This window comes from Macaca mulatta, chromosome 15 (assembly GCF_049350105.2).
Source record: "Macaca mulatta isolate MMU2019108-1 chromosome 15, T2T-MMU8v2.0, whole genome shotgun sequence".
NCBI classification, from domain to species: domain Eukaryota; kingdom Metazoa; phylum Chordata; class Mammalia; order Primates; family Cercopithecidae; genus Macaca; species Macaca mulatta.
In genome coordinates, this window is record NC_133420.1 from 17,357,541 (window position 1) to 17,376,810 (window position 19,270).

Below are 19,270 nucleotides of genomic sequence, written 5' to 3' on the forward strand. Positions count from 1 at the left end.
GTAAGAGGAACAGCACAGGGGAGCGGTGGTGGCAGAGCCAGGGGCCAGGAGGGGCTGAGAGCCGGCCGTGAGCATGGCAGTGACCACAGCGGTGGCAGCAGCAGCGCGCAAACCATGGGTCCGGGTACAATCTGCCAGGTAACGCCGTGCACAGGGAGTCCCACGGGTGCCCCCCCCACTGCAGCTCCGGGTGTGCCCAGGGTGAGGGGTGCCTGAGACCCTGCCTACCCACACTTGCCCTCTCCATTCCTGTGCCCTGGGGACCTCTGCCTGGGGCACACCGCATCCTGCCCCCAGACTCAGCACCCCCAGCCTTTGCCCACAGTCCATACCTGAGTAGCCACCCCCCTGGGAATGGGGGGGCACTCTCGGGATCCAGTGCCCCCAGTGCCTGGCAGGCTGTGGAAGGGACCTCCTTCCTGGGCCCAGACCCCTGCCCCTGCCTCAGTCTCACTGCCTCCCTCAACCCACCTCCGAGCCGCTTCTCCCTCCAGACACGGGGCCCCCAGCTGAGGGATCTCAGTGGGGCATGCGCCTTCCCCTGCAGACCTCGCCTCCCCACGCGACAGGCATCTGGGAGGGACCAGGGCAATAAGCCGCTGCCGGATCTGAACTGAACAGAAGCAGTCTCCCCAAACTCCCTGTGTCTGACCAAAGACAATGTCGTCGGAGCCTGGAAGACCCTCACGGACAGTCAGACTGGAGTAGCCCCTTCACCCTGGGCCTCAGCGACCTCTTCTGCAAAATGTGGGATGATAATACCAGCACCGGCCTCAAGGGGCGCTGCTGCAAGGATTAAATGCGATAATGCGGGTGAACCCTACACACTGCAAGCACTCCGCTTCCGTTGCTATAATCATGCTCGTTCCTGTTATCACTTTGCTAATCATTAAAATGGGCGGAGTTACAGAGAACAGCCGTTCTGCGGGGCTTCCCAAGAAGCACAGAAAGGCGGGCCTCGGTGCTATGTGCTCAGAGCGCCCAGACCTGTGCCAGTCAGCGTCGATTCTTAAAAGGTGACCTCGTGCCTCTTCTTTCTGTGTGGCTTCATCCACTGGAAAAATCTACTGTCTTGTCTCATTGCCATGGAAGCACCTGCCGTTAACTCCTTTGCATTCCTCTCTTCCGCTGTGTCGATTTCCTGCAATCCTTCCTCTGCACCTTTGCACCTACTGTTCACTGCCTGGAATGCCCTTCCCTTTCCTCCTTGCCCATCTAGATCCTGCCATCCTTTAAGGGCAGCTCAAGTTTCCCCTTGTCCAGGGAGGCCCGTGGGGACTTAGGTAGGGAGAACAGCCCAATCCCCACCCCACAGTGCATCACTGGCCTGGCACTGCCCATCTGTGGCTGGTGTCCATAACCTTCCTGTGTGTGCTGCTGCTGCTGTTGCTTTTTTTTTTTTTTTTTTTTTTAATTTTTCTGAGACAGAGCCTGGCTCTGTCACCCGGGCTGGAGTGCAGTGGCCGGATCTCAGCTCACTGCAAGCTCCGCCTCCCGGGTTTACGCCATTCTCCTGCCTCAGCCTCCCGAGTAGCTGGGACTACAGGCACCCGTCACCTCGCCCAGCTAGATTTTTTGTATTTTTTAGTAGAGACGGGGTTTCACCATGTTAGCCAGGATGGTCTCGATCTCCTGACCTCGTGATCCGCCCGTCTCGGCCTCCCAAAGTGCTGGGATTACAGGCTTGAGCCACCGCGCCCGGCTTTTTTTTTTTTTTTTTTTTAAGACAGGGTCTCACTCTCTGTCACCCAGGCTGGAGTGCAGTGGCACTATCACGGCTCACTGCAGTCTCGACCTCACTATGCTCAAGCAATTCTCTCATCTCAGCCTCCTGAGTAGCTGGGACTGGAGGTGAGTGTCACCACGCCTGGCTACTTTTTTTGTACTTTATAGAGATGGTGTTTCACCATGTTGCTCAGGCTGGTGTCGAACTCCTGACCTCATGATCCACCTGCCTCGGCCTCCCAAAGAGCAGGGATTGCAGGCATGAGCCACCATGCCCAGCCTTCCTTCTTGAACCAGGTTACGCATTCGTCGCAGGCTGTGGCAGAAGCCTGGCACTGTGGCTGCCCAGCATATACACTCCGGGCTCTCATTCGTCCCTGTAGAAATGGGTGAAGGACTCTGGTTAGCTTTAGTCTTCTGCCTAGAAATCACTTAAGCAGCAACCAGCGTTGTGTTAGTTGGAGTCTTGTTCTGTCACCCAGGCTGGAGTGCAGTGGTGTGATCTCGGCTCACTGCAGCCTCCACCTCCTGGGTTCAAGCGATTCTCCTGCCTCAGCCTCCCGACTACCTGGGATTACAGGCACACACCACCATGCCCAGCTAATTTTTGTATTTTTGGTAGAGACGGGGTTTCATCATGTTGGCCAGGGTGGTCTCGAGCTCCTGGCTTCAAGTGATCCACCCGTCTTAGCCTCCCAAAGTGCTGGGATTACAGGCGTGAGCCACCATGCGCGGCTTGGGAGCTCCGTTTCTCCCTCCTTCCAGACCAGCCCTTGCACCTTCACCTGCAGGTCCCAGCTCTGGCCTCTGGCATTGCACAGACCTGCCCCATCTAAGGGGGATGCCCAACATTCATATGTTGATGCCCAACATATGAATTGGGTCTTCAGAATCCTCGAAGAATAAAGTGGGCCCTCCACAATATCACAGACTTCCCCTCACCTCTGGAGCAACCAACAGTCCAGTGACTAAAATGGGACCTGCTCTTAGTCACCTGACGATGATACCATAGGGACTCTTCCCACCCTTTTCCCTGACTCTCTGAAAAAAAGCTGTTTTACTCTTTATCATACTTTTTTACCCCCAAGATCTGCTCATGTGGATGGCTTATTTCAGGTTTCTGGGAGGAAGGGAGCAATTTCTGAGGCAGGGGATTATAGAGACAAGAAAAGGTCTAGTCCCCAAGTCTTGAGGCCCCTGCCAGAATCCCTCCTGAGCTCAATCCAAGGCTAGCCTGCCCATTCCCCTTCCTGTGGTTACCCAGTGAAAACCCAACTGGCCCGGTCCTCAGGGGCTGCCCTGGGTTCCCCAATAACCTAGAGCCTCTAGGTCCCTAGTCCTTCTGCAAAATAAAGTCTTTCCCAGAGGAGTCCCTCTGGCTGGGACCCTCAGTCCCCTGAGCCCTTGGAGGAGGAAGGCATAGTGGGACAGGAAGAGGGAAAAGGCAGAAGATGGGGTGGAAAGGCATGAGCAAGCAGTAGTTACACCAGCACATGGCACTGTACAGTTGTTTATTAAATCACTTTGGCAAACATTGAGAGTTTAGATGCAAACATTTGCAGGTGGCATCAGGTCATTGAAAGCGACCCAGCAGATCACTGGGTACATTAGGGAGTACCTAAATTGGGCTGTTGACACAGAGACCCAGGATGGCTTAATCAAGATAAAGGTGTGTCTCTCTTCCTCCTAAGAGCCCCAGCATAAATGGTCCAAAGCTGGTGTGGCAGCTCCATGGGGTCAAAAACCCAGTTCTCGGAATGCTTGTTTCAGAGTCCTCCATCCAGCCAGCCGGAAGAGGGAAGAGAGGGAAAGTTATGCTCATCATTCTCATCCTGTTGGATAGAACTGGGTCACATGGCCACACTCAGCCACAAGGGAGGCTGGGAAATGTAGTCCTTTGTTCCACATGGCCTTGTGCCCAGCTAAAGAGAGATAAGGGGAACAAGTAGAAAGCTTTTCCATACTTACACAAGCTCATTTTACCTAAACTCAGGGGGCCTTCCCAGTCCCTTTCCATGCCCACTGTCCTGAACCAGTTCCTCCAGACCGATGAACCTGGAGGGTAAGTTTCTGCCTCTGTACTACCTGGGCAGGAAGATGGCAGGGAGGAGGGGGCCACTGTAGGGCAGGGATCCACACTGCATTCCCACTCCCAGCCCAACCCCCTACTCTTCTCCCTGTCATCTCCTCTCTATGCCTGGGGATGCCCCGAGCTGGGCTTTGGGGAGTACAACTTAGGGAGATAGTTTCTAACACGCAGGTATGAGTTTGGGGCTTGGGAGGGTCAGTGGGGACAGGGTGGAAGGCCCAAGGTGGGGAGAAATGGGACCTCTAGGATGGTCCCTCTAGGAGGACTCACCAGCGCTGTCACACCCAGGGAATAGCAGCCAGTCTGAGCCATCCTGGTAAAGCAGGTGGCCAGGTCTGTGCCTCTACTGAGCCTCAGCCCACAGTAAGCCATCCAGTGCAGGCTGGCCTGGGGGTGAGTCAGCACAGGCTTTAGCCTGACCCAGAGTGGAGCAAGGAACCATGACCCAGCATGTGCCCTCAGCAACATGGTTTCTGAACCATGTCCCTGCAGACACCGCAGCCAAGGCTGCTGGAAAAGACCTGAGCTTCCTCCACCAACAGCTCACCCCCATTCAAGCTCGCCCTTTGCTGAAACATTGCCCCTGCTACCCTCACAATGACCCTGAACCAGAGGTTGGTATTTCCAAAGAAAGGTGCCCATGCACAGATTTACTTTCAATGCTTCGGTGGAAACAGGACGTTGTGTGGGCTTTTAAATTACCTCCGATCTCTGCCTCAGGGAGAGCCCCCAAGTGTGTGAAACAGTCTAGTCAGGAATCAGCCCTCCAGAGGGTGTCACATTAGCATTTTAAATATGTACTTTTATTAAAATCTGCACCACAGAGTTTGTCCACACAAAGGATGTTAGAAGTCCCTTTTTATAGGAGAAGTATAATGTGGTGAAGACACATGCTTGGCTAGAAGGATTCTCGGAGCTCAGCCCTGTACACCACGAGGGAAGACTGGCAGCCTGCTGCTTCAGGACTGTGCTGAGGGGTAGGACCTGGGGTCCTGGGGCCCCCACCCCCTGGATGGACAGGTACAGGAGCCTGTCTTTGTATCTACCTACTAGTGAATATCTGGACTTCTGGCAGAATTTTATCTAATACCTGCCTTCACTGCAACATTCCACCTCTGGCGAGGTTGTAGGGCAGGGGCTGTCAAGTCATCACCTGCCTGTCATTGAGGGTCCATGGTTTTTTTTTTTTTTTTTAGATGGAGTCTCGCTCTGTTGCCCAGGCTGGAGTGCAGTGGTGCGATCTCGGCTCCCTGCAAGCTCCGCCTCCCGGGTTCACGCCATTCTCCTGCCTCAGCCTCCCAAGTAGCTGGGACTACAGGCACCCACCACCACGCCCGGCTAATTTTTTGTATTTTTAGTAGAGACGGACTTTCACCATGTTAGCCAGGATGGTCTCGATCTCCTGACCTCGTGATCCGCCTGCCTTGGCCTCCCAAAGTGCTGGGATTATACGCGTGAGCCACTGCGCCTGGCCGAGGGTCCACATTTTTACCAGAAGAGCCTGTCCGTTAGAACACACACCCAGCGTCAAGTGGTAGAGCCTGGCTGGGAACCAGCTCTGATTCTGCGTCTGTGGCCCCAACCACCGTCCCACACTGCCTTTCCACGCTGCCTTTGGAACCCTCTTGAGGGTCTGGGGAGTTCTGGTATCTTCACTCTAGGACCCGCCAGAGCAAGGCACAATGCTGGATGCCCGGCATGGCCACAGAGGGTGACATCGCTGCATCCACTTCTCAATGGTTGCTTCAACCCCGAAGCGGAAGTCACGTCGGGCCTCCGGCTTTGCCTGGAAGGTGGTGGCGATCTGATGGTTCCTTTCACTCTGAAACGTGTCTGAAACGTGGCCTGTGTTTGCAGGCGGTGTGGTTCATTCTAACATGGGCTGCTTGATCTCATCAATCTACACGCTTCCTGCGTCTTTCAAGAGCTTTTGGCCAAGAGCAATGAATTCTAACTGGCAGTGACGCTCCTGAGTCCACGCTGGCTTTTATTGCTCTGTGAATTCGTGTTCCTTTAACAAGCTATGACAGGGAAAACCACCACCTCTTCGGATCCGCCTCTCCCCAGCACGGCACGGCCTATGCACACTGAGCAAACACGGGGAAACTTGACCACAGCGGGGAGAGGAGGGCTCTCCTCGACCCCAGGTTCCAGGCCAAGGGTGACTCAGGGCGGAGGGGGCAGCCACACAGACTGCCACCTCTCGGGGTGCCTGCCAGGAGCTTACACAAGAGTTCCTCATCTCCCCACCTTCCCTCCCGACGCAACCCTCCATGTGGCCAGCAACCAACCTCTAGGCCCTCCACGCCTGGCCCATCACAGGTGCAAAAGTCACATGGGGTGAATGAATCATTAGCCTGAATCCCTGAGCCAATGGAGGTAGGACCCAACCGGACACACTGCAGTGCACACATCTCCCAGGGGTCCTCAAAGTGTGATTCCCAGACCCGCAGCAGCAGCGCAGCCCAGGAACTTGTCAGGAATGCAGATTTCCAGGCCCCTGCCCAGACCCTCCTAATCAGAAACTTGGGGGCTGGGCTGGCAAGCTGGGTTTGAAACAGCCTCCAATCCCGGTGATTCTGAGACACACTTGACCTTGAGAGCCACTGGTCTAGGCCAATGGTTTTTAGACATTTTTAAAGCAGCAGCCAGCCTCTCCAGATGAAACAGGCAGGACAGGGGATGTCGCGGGTGAGGCAATGGGCGGGACCTCACCCTGCCCAACTCTTGGCCTCACAGAAACACCCCTGCAGATTTTTCTGGTTTAAAAGTATACCCGGCCGGGCACGGTGGCTCAAGCCTGTAATCCCAGCACTTTGGGAGGCCGAGACGGGCGGATCACGAGGTCAGGAGGTCGAGACCACCCTGGCTAACACAGTGAAACTCCGTCTCTACTTAAAAATACAAAAAACTAGCCGGGCGAGGTGGCGGGCGCCTGTAGTCCCAGCTACTCAGGAGGCTGAGGCAGGAGAATGGCATGAACCCGGGAGGTGGATCTTGCAGTGAGCTGAGATCCGGCCACTGCACTCCAGCCTGGGCGACAGAGCGAGACTCCGTCTCAAAAAAAAAGAAAAAAAAAAAAAAAAAATATATATATATATATAGACCCAAGGTTCTCACTCTGCACATTCTTTCCCTCTCTCTCTCCCTCTCTCTCTCTTTTTTTTTTTTGAGATGGAGTCTCGCTCTTGTCACCCAGGCTGAAGTACAATGGTGCGGTCTCAGCTCACTCCAACCTCCACCTCCTGGGTTCAAGCGATTCTCCTGCCTCAGCCTCCCAAGTAGGTGGGATTACAGGCACCTGCCACCACACCCAGCTAATTTTTGTATTTTAGTAGAGACAGGGTTTCACCATGTTGGCCAGGCTGGTCTTGAACTCCAGACCTCAGGTGATCCGCCCAACTTGGCTTCCCAAAGTGCTGGGATTACAGGCGTGAGCCACCACGCCCAGCCTACACATTCTTTCTCTTCAGGAAACAGGGAAGACAACACCCAAAGCCAGAGAAAGGGTGCTGCAAGGGGAAGAAACCTAAAACGAAACGGAAAAGAAAGAATGGAAACAGACAAAGCAACAGGCCCACACAGGGAGGCGAGGACGAGTCCAGGAAGCGTGTTTAATTGGCGTGACATGGACGACATACAGTAGGAACTCGGGGAGGCCGGGGCATGCTACACGGCCCCTGTCCACCCCTAGGCCTTGCCTTGACCTGGCCCCAGAGACACACACCGGCAGGTTCAGACAGGACAGCACCCCAAAAAGAGACTCAAAGGGGGCTGGGAAGGCAAGCAGGAAAGAAAATAACCACAGCCAGAAGACACTGCCTTTTGTTTGTTTTTGCAAGCATTACACCAATTTCTCTCCCAAGTGGCAGGCTCCGGGTGGGAGGCAGCAGCAGTCCAAACCGCTACCCCTGGGCACGAGCCTCTGCCTTTTCGACGGGCTTTGATGATGACACTCACATTCGGGTCTCACCAGGCCCCTGTGAGGCAGGCCCAGCAGAAACTCTTGCTCCCATCCAAGGGATGGGGAAACTGAGACCCAATGAGCAGAAGTGACTTGTGCAAAGTCCCGGAGGAAGCCGGCCACTGAGTCAGACTGGGAGTGAGGTGGGCCTCCCTCGGGCCGGGGACCACTGCAGAAACAGGGACAACGGGGGACTGTGCAGGCTGGGGAGGACGACCCAGGGCTACACCATCCTGGAGAAGGGGCAGAGCCTGAGCCTGGATGCTAAGATGCCAAGACAGAAGATGGGACCAGCTGTTTATTCAACAAAAGCCTTTTATTCATTCAAAAATTAACCATTGGGTTTATTCCGCAGATATTAAAAAAAAAAAAAAAAAGAGGGGGGGGCAAGGCTTCCCATCACAGTGCCCTTAAGTTAATTCACTTGCTATCCAGGGATGGCCTAGCAGAGGGGTGTCTGGGAAACGCTGCCAGAAATGTGGTGGCCCACGGCCTCTGAGGACTCACAGCTCCCTCCTCACCTCCCCACTCCAGCCTCCCTCCGGACCACCCGTCCAGTGGGGTTGCAGCCCCAGGTGCGTTGGCGGCTTACCAGCACCAGGGGGCGCGCCGCGCTTCCTTAGATCTCTTAAAATCAAACGCTGAAACCGCGCTGGGGACACGGTGACTTTCTGCCTGGCGGGTGGGCAATGGAGGCTTTTTCCAGAGAGAAGCTGACTCTCCAGGAAGGGATCCCAGGCATCCTGACCTCCCCACCAACCCCCTCCCAAAAGAGACAAAGTTCCTGAAACCCCAGGTGCACTTGTCTAGGAAATGGGCTGTCAAATTGAAAAGCATTTCAGGGGAAGAGATGTCAGTACAGAGGATGACACGTACGCTTGCCTTGATGTTATTTTAAACGTGGCCTGCTTAGATCATGGAAAATCGGAACATTCTTCTAAGTCAGCATCAACACAAAGTGAGGAACAGACGCTACGAGGAAGACGCCAGGCCGTGGTCGACTGGCTGCCTGGGGCTGGTGCCTGCCCTGGCCCCAGTGTGAGGCTCTGCAGAGGGACTACGGGCGTGCCCTCTGCATCAGAGCATCTGAAGGGAGCCGCATTGGGTGGCAAACGCCGCTGTGGAGAGGCACACGGGCTGCTCAGGAGGCACCTGGCTTAGGATTCTGCAGCATCACTGCAGCTAGAGGCCTGGGGAGAGGAAGGGGCAGAGATCGGTCCCTGCCGGGCAACCTCCAGTGAAAATGGCCAGTGTCCAGCACCCTGCCAGGGCCGGGAAGGGTGGCCCTTCCGGCAGTTCTGGGCTGGCTCGGGGTGGGGACCCACCAGCACGCTGGGCTGCGGTTGGCAAGGATACTGTCTGCTAAGCTCAGAAGCCACACTTGTGGCTTCAAACCAAAAGGCCAAAGGGCAGGATGATGGAGGAAGGCCGGACACACCGAAGGGGTCCACATGCTTAACCCCAGACACCCTCAGCCACAGGCCAAGCTGTACAACAGTGTCAGTCCCATTGGACCAGAGAGGCAAATCAAGCCTCAGGCAGAGGCCAAAGAAAAGTAATTTGACCTGGGAAAGTCCTCCTTCATCCTCTCAGCCCCGAATCACCATGTTCATCCCCTGCCCCAGACCCCAGGTCAGAGCCTGGCTGAGAAACTTCAGCCATTGGTGCTGAGTCCCAGGTAGCCCAGGCCAGTGGCTGAGCAGGGAGCCGACCGGCAGGGGCCTCAAAGAATCCACCCTTCAAAGTGGCCTGTGAAGGTGGAAGCACTGACCCCATCCCTGCAGGATGTTGGTGGGGGAGGGGGGTTACGGTGGAGCCAGCATGCAGCCCTAGAGGGCTGCCAATAAATGCCTCAGGGGTGATGCTGGGGTTGGCTGAATGCTCCAGCCAAGGGGAACAGCCACGCAGCCCCACATAGCAATGTCGCTCCAGCAGAGGCCTTCCTCGGGCTGGAGACCTGCTTGCTGAGGGTGGGAACCGAGGACCAAAGTGTCCCCTCTAAAACATGGGATGATAGGCTGTTGACTTTGCAAAGCAGCAGCAAGAATTCTAGACCCAGGCCTGGCCCTGACAGTCTGAGAAGCTGCTTCTCACCTCAAGCCTTCCCTGGGCAAGGACTCCTTCTGGGCCCAAAGGGAGCTCAAGGGCCGGCGGGGGGGTGGGGGTGGACCAGGAAATGCTGCGGGAAGGGACAAGGTGTGCCATATGACACATTCATCTGTTGGAACAGACCCCACACACCAGTAGCCATGCAATAGGGGCTACGCTGTGACTCAGACAGTCCCTGAGGCTGTTGGGGTCGAGCAAACTTAACCACACAATCACCAGCCACGGGAAACTGAACCCCAGGCCTAGAATTACACCATGTCAGCATGGAAAAGGGCCTTCAAGACCAACCAGCCCAGGCCTCCTCGCTCTGCAGATGGGGCAACTGAGACCCAGAGAGGGCAGGAGGCTGCCCACAATCAAAGAGCAAAGGCTGGACCTCGGGCTCCTACCTCTGACCCAGGGTGGCCTCACATTCCTGGTGATGGTCCTGGGAACGCGCCTGCCTCAGTGGCAGGCAGAGCTGGAAGCCTCCGTGAAGACGTGTGGGCCACAGCCCCAGGAGTAGGGACTACCTTGATGGGATTGCCTAGAACTCTTCTCTCCTTTCCTCCCTCCCAGCCTTTGAGCCAAGAGAGGGCCAGGGAAGGACGCCATGCAGTTTACTGGAAAAAGCAGATAGGAAGGCGGGAAGGCAGAGCAGGAGAGAGTCATGAACTATCTTCAAATCCCTCCCCAGCCCAGGTAGGCGGGCGTCCCCTTTATTTCTGCTAACTTGACTTCGAAGACCACCTCTCCCGACTCTGCCTGGGTACCCAATGCCCCTTCTTCTGGCTCCCAGCCTTAGGCGCTCTGTTTTCCATGCTGCAGCAAACACCAAAGCAAGAGTTGAAAAACCTAAAGATGTCCCCTGTTCATCCTCGGAAAAAGTGTTATGGACCCAGAGGAGAACAGGGATGGGGGGATGGAGGCAAAGGGGTTCGGCAGGAGGCATTCGGGCTGGAGGGAACAGTGCATTAGCCATTTAGGAATTTCCACCTCTCCCCTCTCCAAAAATCAAACACAGTATCTGAAAAAAAAAAAATTTTTTTTGGCTTCTTGGCCGCTGCAGGCCACCATCCTCCCAAGTCAGCGTGGGCAGGTGGGTCAGGGCGTGCACATGTAAACGGTGGGCCTGCAGCCCTGGGGAGCTGAGGACACACCAGGCAGCAGCAACAGTTAACAACCAATAAATAAAAGATATCAATTATATATGTATATATATAAAAAAAAAAAAACCTCACTTTCCCCACAAAAAGCACAATACTGTTATCACAAAAAAATCATCATCCTCATAATTAATCATCCTACCCACAGAGGTGGTTTTGCTGCTAAAAGATGGGACGACAAATAACGTTGACCAGGCAGAACCCCCAGACACCCTCAGCCCACCTACAGCCTCTCCGGCTGCCGAAGGACGAGGGACGAGGGCAAGGCAGAGTTCTCTGAGGTCCCCAGGCCTTCGCCCCATCTGTCAGTCTGTGTCTTCTACGACAGAAGGTAGTTGTTTTTTTTCTTTTAAAACGTCTGTTCGAAATAAAAAACAAAAGCACACACGCAAGAGAGCAGGAGGAACGGAGAGGCTGCCTGCAAGGCAGCCAAGTCCTTGGTTTTGCAGAGGGCTGTAGCCTTTTCCGTTTTGTGTTGTCGTTTTCCGGACAAGCAGAGGTTGCTGGCAATTGGAGCCGGTGGCTTCAGGCGGGGGATGGGTGCAGGACAGGGGAGAGGAGAGCCGGCGCCTCCCGGGTCAAGGGCAGCCGGCTGTGTGTGGACACGGAAGAAGGCTGGGTGGACGCACGGGGTTGGTATCGGGGCTGAGGTGGCCTCATGGCACAGAAGGAGGTGAGTGGTTCCCAGGCATCTGGAAGGCACAAGGAGGCAAGATGGGTTAAGATCCAGCCACAGGGGATACGAGTTAAGGTCTGGCCACAGAGGATAGGCACACACAGCTGGCAGGAAGGTCGATAGAGGGCAAGGTGGCATTCTATGTCAGAAGTCCTAAAAATGTGCATAACATCTGAGGCACCCATTGGGTTCTTCTTTTTTTTTTTTTTGAGTTGGAGTCTCGCTCTGTCACCCAGGCTGGAGTGCAGTGGCACAATCTCGGCTCACTGCAAACTCTGCCTCCCGGGTTCAAGTGATTCCCCTGCCTCAGCCTTCCAAGTAGCTGGGATTACAGGCGCCTGCCACCATGCCTGGCTAATTTTTTTTTTTTCTGTATTTTTTAGTAGAGACAGGGTTTCACCATCTTGGCCAGGCTGGTCTCGAACTCCTGACCTCATGATCCACCTGCCTCAGCTTCCCAAAGTGCTGGGATTACAGGCGTGAGGCACTGTGCCCACTCTATATTTATCCTTAATAAATAAATGTTTACCACTGCATTATCTGTAATAGCAGAAAACAGTAAACAAAAATGGAAGCAGAAAAAACAATCTAAGTGTCCAGTATCAGGGGAGTGGTGGAATACATTAGGACATACCCATAGGATAAAACAGTTTACAAGCCATTAAAAACAACGCATAGAACAGTCAATAAACACATGAAAAGATGTCCAACATCCCTAGTCATTAGGGAAACACACATCAAAACCACAAGGAGAGCCAGGAGCAGTGGCTCAAACCTGTAAATCCAGCACTTTGAGAGGCCAAGGCAGGAGGATTGCTTGAGACCAGGAGTTGAGGACCAGCCTGGCCAACACAGTGAAACCCGGTCTCTACCAAAAATACAAAAATTAGCCGGGTATAGTGGCACGCATCTGTAATTCCAGCTGCTTGGGAGGCTCAGGCAGGAGAATGACTTGAACCTGGGAGGCGGAGGTTGCAGTGAGCCAAGATTGCATCACTGTACTCCAGCCTGGGAGACAGAGTGGGACCCTGTCTCAAAAAACAAAAACAACAACAACAACAACAACAAAAACCACAGTAAGGCAACCACTTCACACCCACTAGGATGGCTATCTTTTTTTTTTTTTCATGGAAAATAACAAGTGTTGGCAAGGATGTGGGGAAACTTGAACCTCTGTCCATTGCTGGTGGGAATGCAAAACGCTGTCACTACTTTGGAGCTCAGTTTGGTGGTTCCTCAAAAAGTTACACATAGAGTTAACCATATGACCCAGCAGCTCCACTCCTAGGTATATACCCAAAGAACCCAAAATCGATACTCAGGCCAGGTGAGGTGGCTCACGCCTGTAATCCCAACCCTTTGGGAAGCCAAGGTAGGCAGATCACCTGAGTTCAAGAGTTCGAGACTAGCCTGGCCAACATGGTGAAACCCCGTGTCTACTAAAAATACAAAAATTAGCTGGGCGTGGTGGTGCGTGCTTGTAGTCCCAGCTACTCAGGAGGCTGAGGCGGGAGAATCGCTTGAATCTGGGAGGCAGAGGTTGCTGTGAGCCGAGATCACACCATTCACTCCAGCCTGGGCAGCAAGAGTGAGACTCCATCTCAAAATAAATAAATAATAAACAAAATTTAAAAGGCTTTTTTTCTGAGATAAAATCTCACTTTGTCACCCAGGCTGGAGTGCAATGGTACAATCTCAGCTTACTGCAGCCTCAATCTCCCTGGTTCAAGCAATCCTGCTGCCTCAGCACCCCTGAGTAAGTGGGACTACAGGCATGTGCCACCACACCCAGCTCATTTTTGTACTTTTGGTAGAGACAGGGTTTCACCATGTTGCCGAGGCTGGTCTTGAACTCTTGGGCTCAAGTGATCCACATGCCTTGACCTCCCAAAGCGCTGAGATTACAGGTGTCAGCCATTGCACATAGCCTAAATAAATTTAAGAGACCTATCAACCAATTGCAATGGGTAGACTTTATTCTGAGTCTGATTTCAGTTTAAAAAAAAAAAAAGGGTGAGATAACAGAAAACTAGAATAGCAACTAGAGATCAGAGGATATTAAGGAATTATCGATTTTTTGCTTTATGAATTTTTTAAAGAATCTTTATCTTTTAGAAATACACTTTGAAATGGATTGAGTATGAAGATGTCTTGAATTTGCTTCAAAATAACAGGAGTGGGGGTGGGAGGGGGAGGGCACAGATGGTACAAGATTGGCAGGGAACTGGGGATTCGGAAGCTGAGTGATGGGTACAAAACATTACACTTTTTTTTTTTTTTTAAAGAGATAAATTCTCACACTGTCACCTAGGCAGGAGTGTAATGGTACAATCCTAGTTCACTGTAGCCTTTAACTCCTGGGCTCAAGCTTCCTGAGTAGCTGGGACTACAGGCATGTGCCACCACACCTGGCTAATTTTTATACTTTTTGTAGAGACAGTCTCTCTGTGTTGCCTAGGCTGGACTCGAACTTCTGGCCTAAAGCAATCCTCCCACTTTGACCTCCCAAAGCACGGGGATTATAGGTGTAAGTGACCACTTGCACCTGGCCAGCATTACACTATTCTCTCTACCACTGTGTATGAATGTTTCCATAATAGATAATTTGTTTTGTTTTTCAGACAGAGTCTTACTCTGTCGCCCAGGCTGGAGTGCAGTGGAATGATTTTGGCTCACTGCAACCTCTGCCTCCCAGGTTCAAACAATTCTCCTGCCTCAGCCTCCCAAATAGCTGAGATTACAGGTGCCCACCACCACATCTGGCTGATTTTTATATTTTTTGTGGAGATGGGGTTTCACCATGTTGCCCAGGCTGGTCTTGAACTCCTAACCTCAAGTGATCCATTTGCCTCAGCCTCCTAAAGTGCTGGGGTTACAGGCATGAGCCACTGTGCCTGGCCCATAATAGATAATTTTTTAATATCTTCTCCAAATTCCCAACAACCTGAGTGTCCAACATGGTGGAACTGGTTAAATTATGGCCCAGCCATGTGATGGAGCATTACACAGCTATGAAAAATGATGGCTCAACATTTAATGATGTGGAAATAAACCTCATCTCAGTTTCTGAATAAGTCAATGACTTACATAACTGCAAGTGATCTAGGAACTATGAGCTATCAGGAACCTGAGGAGGCAAATAAATCATTAAAATGATAGAACACAAATTGGATATAATTACTACAGCGTAGGCACAAGGAACAGCCCTATAGAAGAAAGAAGGCCATTTCCCAGCAGAGCTAATAGAAAGGGGGATCACATCATGGGAAGGCTCTTGTCACTTTGACAAGCTTGTCATGGAAATAACATGACGTGGTGATTTGCAAAAGGGGACTGTGAAAAATTAGACAATGGATCAGCATTTACCATGGGATGTGTCAAGGTACACGTCAAGCATTTATATGATGGAAATATTGGCCGGGCACAGTGGCCCATGCCTGTAATCCCAGGACTTTGAGAGGCCAAGGCGGGTGGATCACCAGGTCAGGAGTTCGAGACCAGCCTGTCCAACATGGTGAAACCCCATCTCTACTAAAAGTACAAAAATGTGCCAGGCGTGGTGGCGAGCACCTGTAATCCCAGCTACTTGGGAGGCTGAGGCACAAGAATTGTTTGAACCCAGGAGACAGAGGTTGCAGTGAGCTGAGATCACGCCACTGCACTCCAGCCTGGGAGACTCCATCTTGGAAAAAAAAAAAAAAGAAAGAAATATTAATAACAGTGATAGTTCGTTTATAAATTGGTTTTAATTATATGTTTCTGTGTGACTCAGTTTACTGCGTGTGAAGTTTTGTAAGTGTTCAATTATTTTAAAATCACTCTGGACACTAAAATGCTCACTGTGATTATATCTGAGTCATATATAAGGTATTTTTTGAAAATAAACTTTTTAATTGAGGTTTTCTCATAAAGCATATTTTCTAATGTCTCTTCAGTGAAAAAGGATTTCTTGTGAAAAATAATAATAATAATAATAGACGCTTCAAAACAGTGTAGGCCTGGCCAGGCATGGTGGCTCATGCCTGTAGTTCCAGCACTTTGGGAGGCTGAGGTGGGTGGATCACCTAAGGTCAGGAGTTCAAGACCAGCCTGGCCAACTTGATGACCCCATCTTTACTAAAAATACAAAAAGTAGCCAGGCGTTGTGGTGGCAGGCGCCTATAGTCCCAGCTACTTGGGAAGCTGAGGGAGAATTGATTGAACCCAGGAGGCAGAGGCTGCACTGAGCCGAGATCCCATCACTGCACTCCAGCCTGGGTGATGGAGTGAGACCCTGTCTCAAAAAAAAAAAAAGAAAAAGAAACAAAAAAGCCGGGCGCGGTGGCTCACGCCTGTAATCCCAGCACTTTGGGAGGCCGAGGCGGGCGGATCACAAGGTCAGGAGATCGAGACCACGGTGAAACCCCGTCTCTACTAAAAATACAAAAAATTAGCCGGGCGCGGTGGTGGGCGCCTGTAGTCCCAGCTACTCAGGAGGCTGAGGCAGGAGAATGGCGTGAACCCGGGAGGCGGAGCTTGCAGTGAGCCAAGATCGCACCACTGCACTCCAGCCTGGGCGACAGAGCGAGACTCTATCTCAAAAAAAAAAAAAAAAAAAAAAAAGAAACAAAAAAAACAGTGTAGACCTCCTAAACAAAATGCCAACAAATCAAACTTTAAGATACATAAAAAGATAACACATCATGGCAAAGTGGAGTTTATTCTAAGAATGCAAGGTGATTTAGCACTCAAAAACCAATCTATGGCTGGGTGCAGTGGCTCACACATGTAATCTCAGCACTTTGGGAGGCCGAGGTAGGAGGATCACTTGAGGTCAAGAGTTCAAGACCAGCCTGAGCAACGCGGTGAGACTCTAGCTCTACACTACAAAAAAAAAAAAAAAAAAAAAAAAAAACCCCACATTTTTAAAAAATTAGCCAGACATGGTGGCAAATGCCTGTAGTCCCAGCTACTTGGAAAGCTGAGGGCTAAGATGGGAGGCTCGTTTGAGTCTGGGAGGTTGAGGCTGCAGTGAGCCATGACCTGGTGACTGGGTGACAGAGTGAGACCTGGTCGCAGGGAAAAAAAAGAAAGAAACAAAAAGAAAAAGTGATGGATGTCACTTCCAAGATTATGCTATAAAAAGATAGTGGCTTTTATCCTGGCTCTTTCTCTTTTTCTCTCTTGGAAAGCTCTGAGGGAAGCTGGCAGCCATATTGTGAGGCAGCCCTGTGCAGGTGTCTACATGGCAAGGGAACAAGGCTACCAAACCACATGAGTGATCTTGGAAGCAGGTCGCTGCCAGCCAAACCTTCAGATGAGACCACTGCCCTGGCCAATGGCTGACAAGTATCCCAATTTTCCCAGGACTGAGGAGTTTCCTAGAACGTGGAACTTGTGCTGCTAAATCCAGGATAGACCCAGGCAAACCCTAATGACAGGTGAGTTGCATACTCCTGAGAGTCCTTGAGCCAGAGGCACCCAGCTTAACTGTGCCAAATTCCTGTTTGTTCTTAAGCTGCTGTTTGTGATAATGTCATATGTAGCAACGGATAACTAACCTAGCACGTCACAAATGAGCACATTAAAACGGGTGATACACTTATAATAAGGCATTCAATGTCACTGCTCATCAGAGAAATGCAAAGTAAACTTAGAACAAGTTATTAGTCCATACTCACAAAAATGGCTAAAATTTGAAAAGACAGAAAATACCCAATGTTGGGGAGGATGTGGAGCAACTGGAACTCTCATACACTACTAGTGGGACTGTAAAACAGCACAACCACTTTGGAAACTGTTGGCTAGTAACTACCAAAGCTAAATATTACACACACCCTATGTCCCCGCAATTCTACCCTAACATATATACCAACAGCAGGCATCCACTGGCTCACCAGGACGTGGACAAGAACGTTGATCTCTGGACAAGACCTTGGACGTTATTCACACCCACTCTCTGCAGACAACATTGAACACTCCACAAACAATACGCAGGAAAAGAGGGGAGAGGGGAGGAGAAGGCAAGAAGGGAGACAGCTCTCTACCAGCAACAGGGTCCTCTGCCAGGTGTGCTATCATTCTGTGACAGCTAGGAGCTTAGGTCTTCGACTGGCTGCTCAGAGAGGGATAAGAAATTGCTCTCCCAGGCCCTTGGCCCTGGTTGGGAACTGATTCAAAGTGTCTTCCACCCAGGACACTTATTTTCTTTTTCTTTTTTTTTTTTTTTGAGACGGAGTCTCGCTCTGTCGCCCAGGCTGGAGTGCAGTGGCCGGATCTCAGCTCACTGCAAGCTCTGCCTCCTGGGTTTACGGCATTCTCCTGCCTCAGCCTCCCGAGTAGCTGGGACTACAGGCACCCGTCACCTCGCCCGGCTAGTTTTTTTGTATTTTTTAGTAGAGATGGGGTTTCACCATGTTAGCCAGGATGGTCTTGATCTCCTGACCTCGTGATCCACCCATCTTGGCTTCCCAAAGTGCTGGGATTACAGGCGTGAGCCACCGTGCCTGGCTTCTTTTTTTTTTTTTTTTTTTTGAGATGGAGTCTCACTCTGTCACCCAGACTGGAGTGCAGTGGCACAATCTTGGCTCACTACAACCTCCACCTCCTGGGTTCAAGCGATTCTCCTGCCTCAGCCTCCCAAGTAGCTGAGATTACAGGTGTGCACCACCACGCCCGGCTGATTTTTGTATTTTTAGTAGAGATGGGGTTTCACCATGTTAGTCAGGCTGGTCTTGAACTCCTGACCTGGTCATCCACCTGCTTCAGCCTCCCAAAGTGCTGGGATTACAGGCGTGAGTCACTGTGCCTGGCCCACCCAGAAAAATTCTGTTCAAGCAAACTCACAGGCTGATCTGGGTCTATAAAAATGATCCAGGCCAGGCGCGGTGGCTCACACCTGTAATCCCAGCATTTTGGGAGGCCGAGGCGGGCGGATCACGAGGTCAGGAGATCGAGACCATGGTGAAACCCCATCTCCATTAAAAATACAAAAAAATTAGCCGGGCATGGTGGCGGGTGCCTGTAGTCCCAGCTACTCGGGAGGCTGAGGCAGGAGAATGGCGTGAACCAGGGAGGCGGAGCTTGCAGTGAGCCGAGATCACGCCACTGCACTCCAGCCTGGGCGACAGAGCGAGACTCTGTCTCAAAAAAAAAAAAAAAAAAGATGATCCAAACATTGGAGCTCTGACCAATTTGAAGGCCCCCCTTCCAGCCTCCTCCTCCCAGCTATGTCCTCACTGGGTTGCCCCAACACCCCCAGAGACCCAGGTAATTACCTGCCAAACCTAGGTGTCCTGCTGCTGGCTTTTCACCCCTGACCCATCCCAGACCCACCCCAGGCCCCAAGTCCGTACTCACCCAGCTCCGGCCCGGGACTATACCAGCCCGTCGTAGAGGGACAGCGCCTGCACTATGGACGGGTCTGCCTTGGACCCCTCCTGGAACTCCTGCAGGGTCAGCTTCCCATCGGCATTCTGTGAGCAGAGAGAGGTGGCTGAGGGTGCAGAGCCTCCCAGGAGAGGGCTCTGGACAAGCCCAGACAAGGGCCGGTCCCAAGAGCCCTTCCAAGGTTAGATCAGGAG

General features: G+C 52.1%; 1 protein-coding gene across 2 annotated transcripts in view; it reads right to left on the reverse strand.

Annotated features, from left to right (window-relative positions):
- Nucleotides 1-8,075: 8,075 nt before the first annotated feature.
- NCS1 (neuronal calcium sensor 1) overlaps nucleotides 8,076-19,270 on the reverse strand; it is a 65,680-nt gene continuing 54,485 nt past the window's right edge. For both annotated transcript variants that reach the window (XM_028834722.2, XM_077967907.1), the window contains exons 7-8: nucleotides 19,047-19,162; nucleotides 8,076-11,724 (exon numbers count right to left, since the gene is read on the reverse strand). In XM_028834722.2, the coding sequence (XP_028690555.1) occupies nucleotides 19,064-19,162 (99 nt within the window). In that variant the 3' untranslated portion in view covers nucleotides 8,076-11,724; nucleotides 19,047-19,063. The remainder of the gene's footprint in view (nucleotides 11,725-19,046; nucleotides 19,163-19,270) is intronic.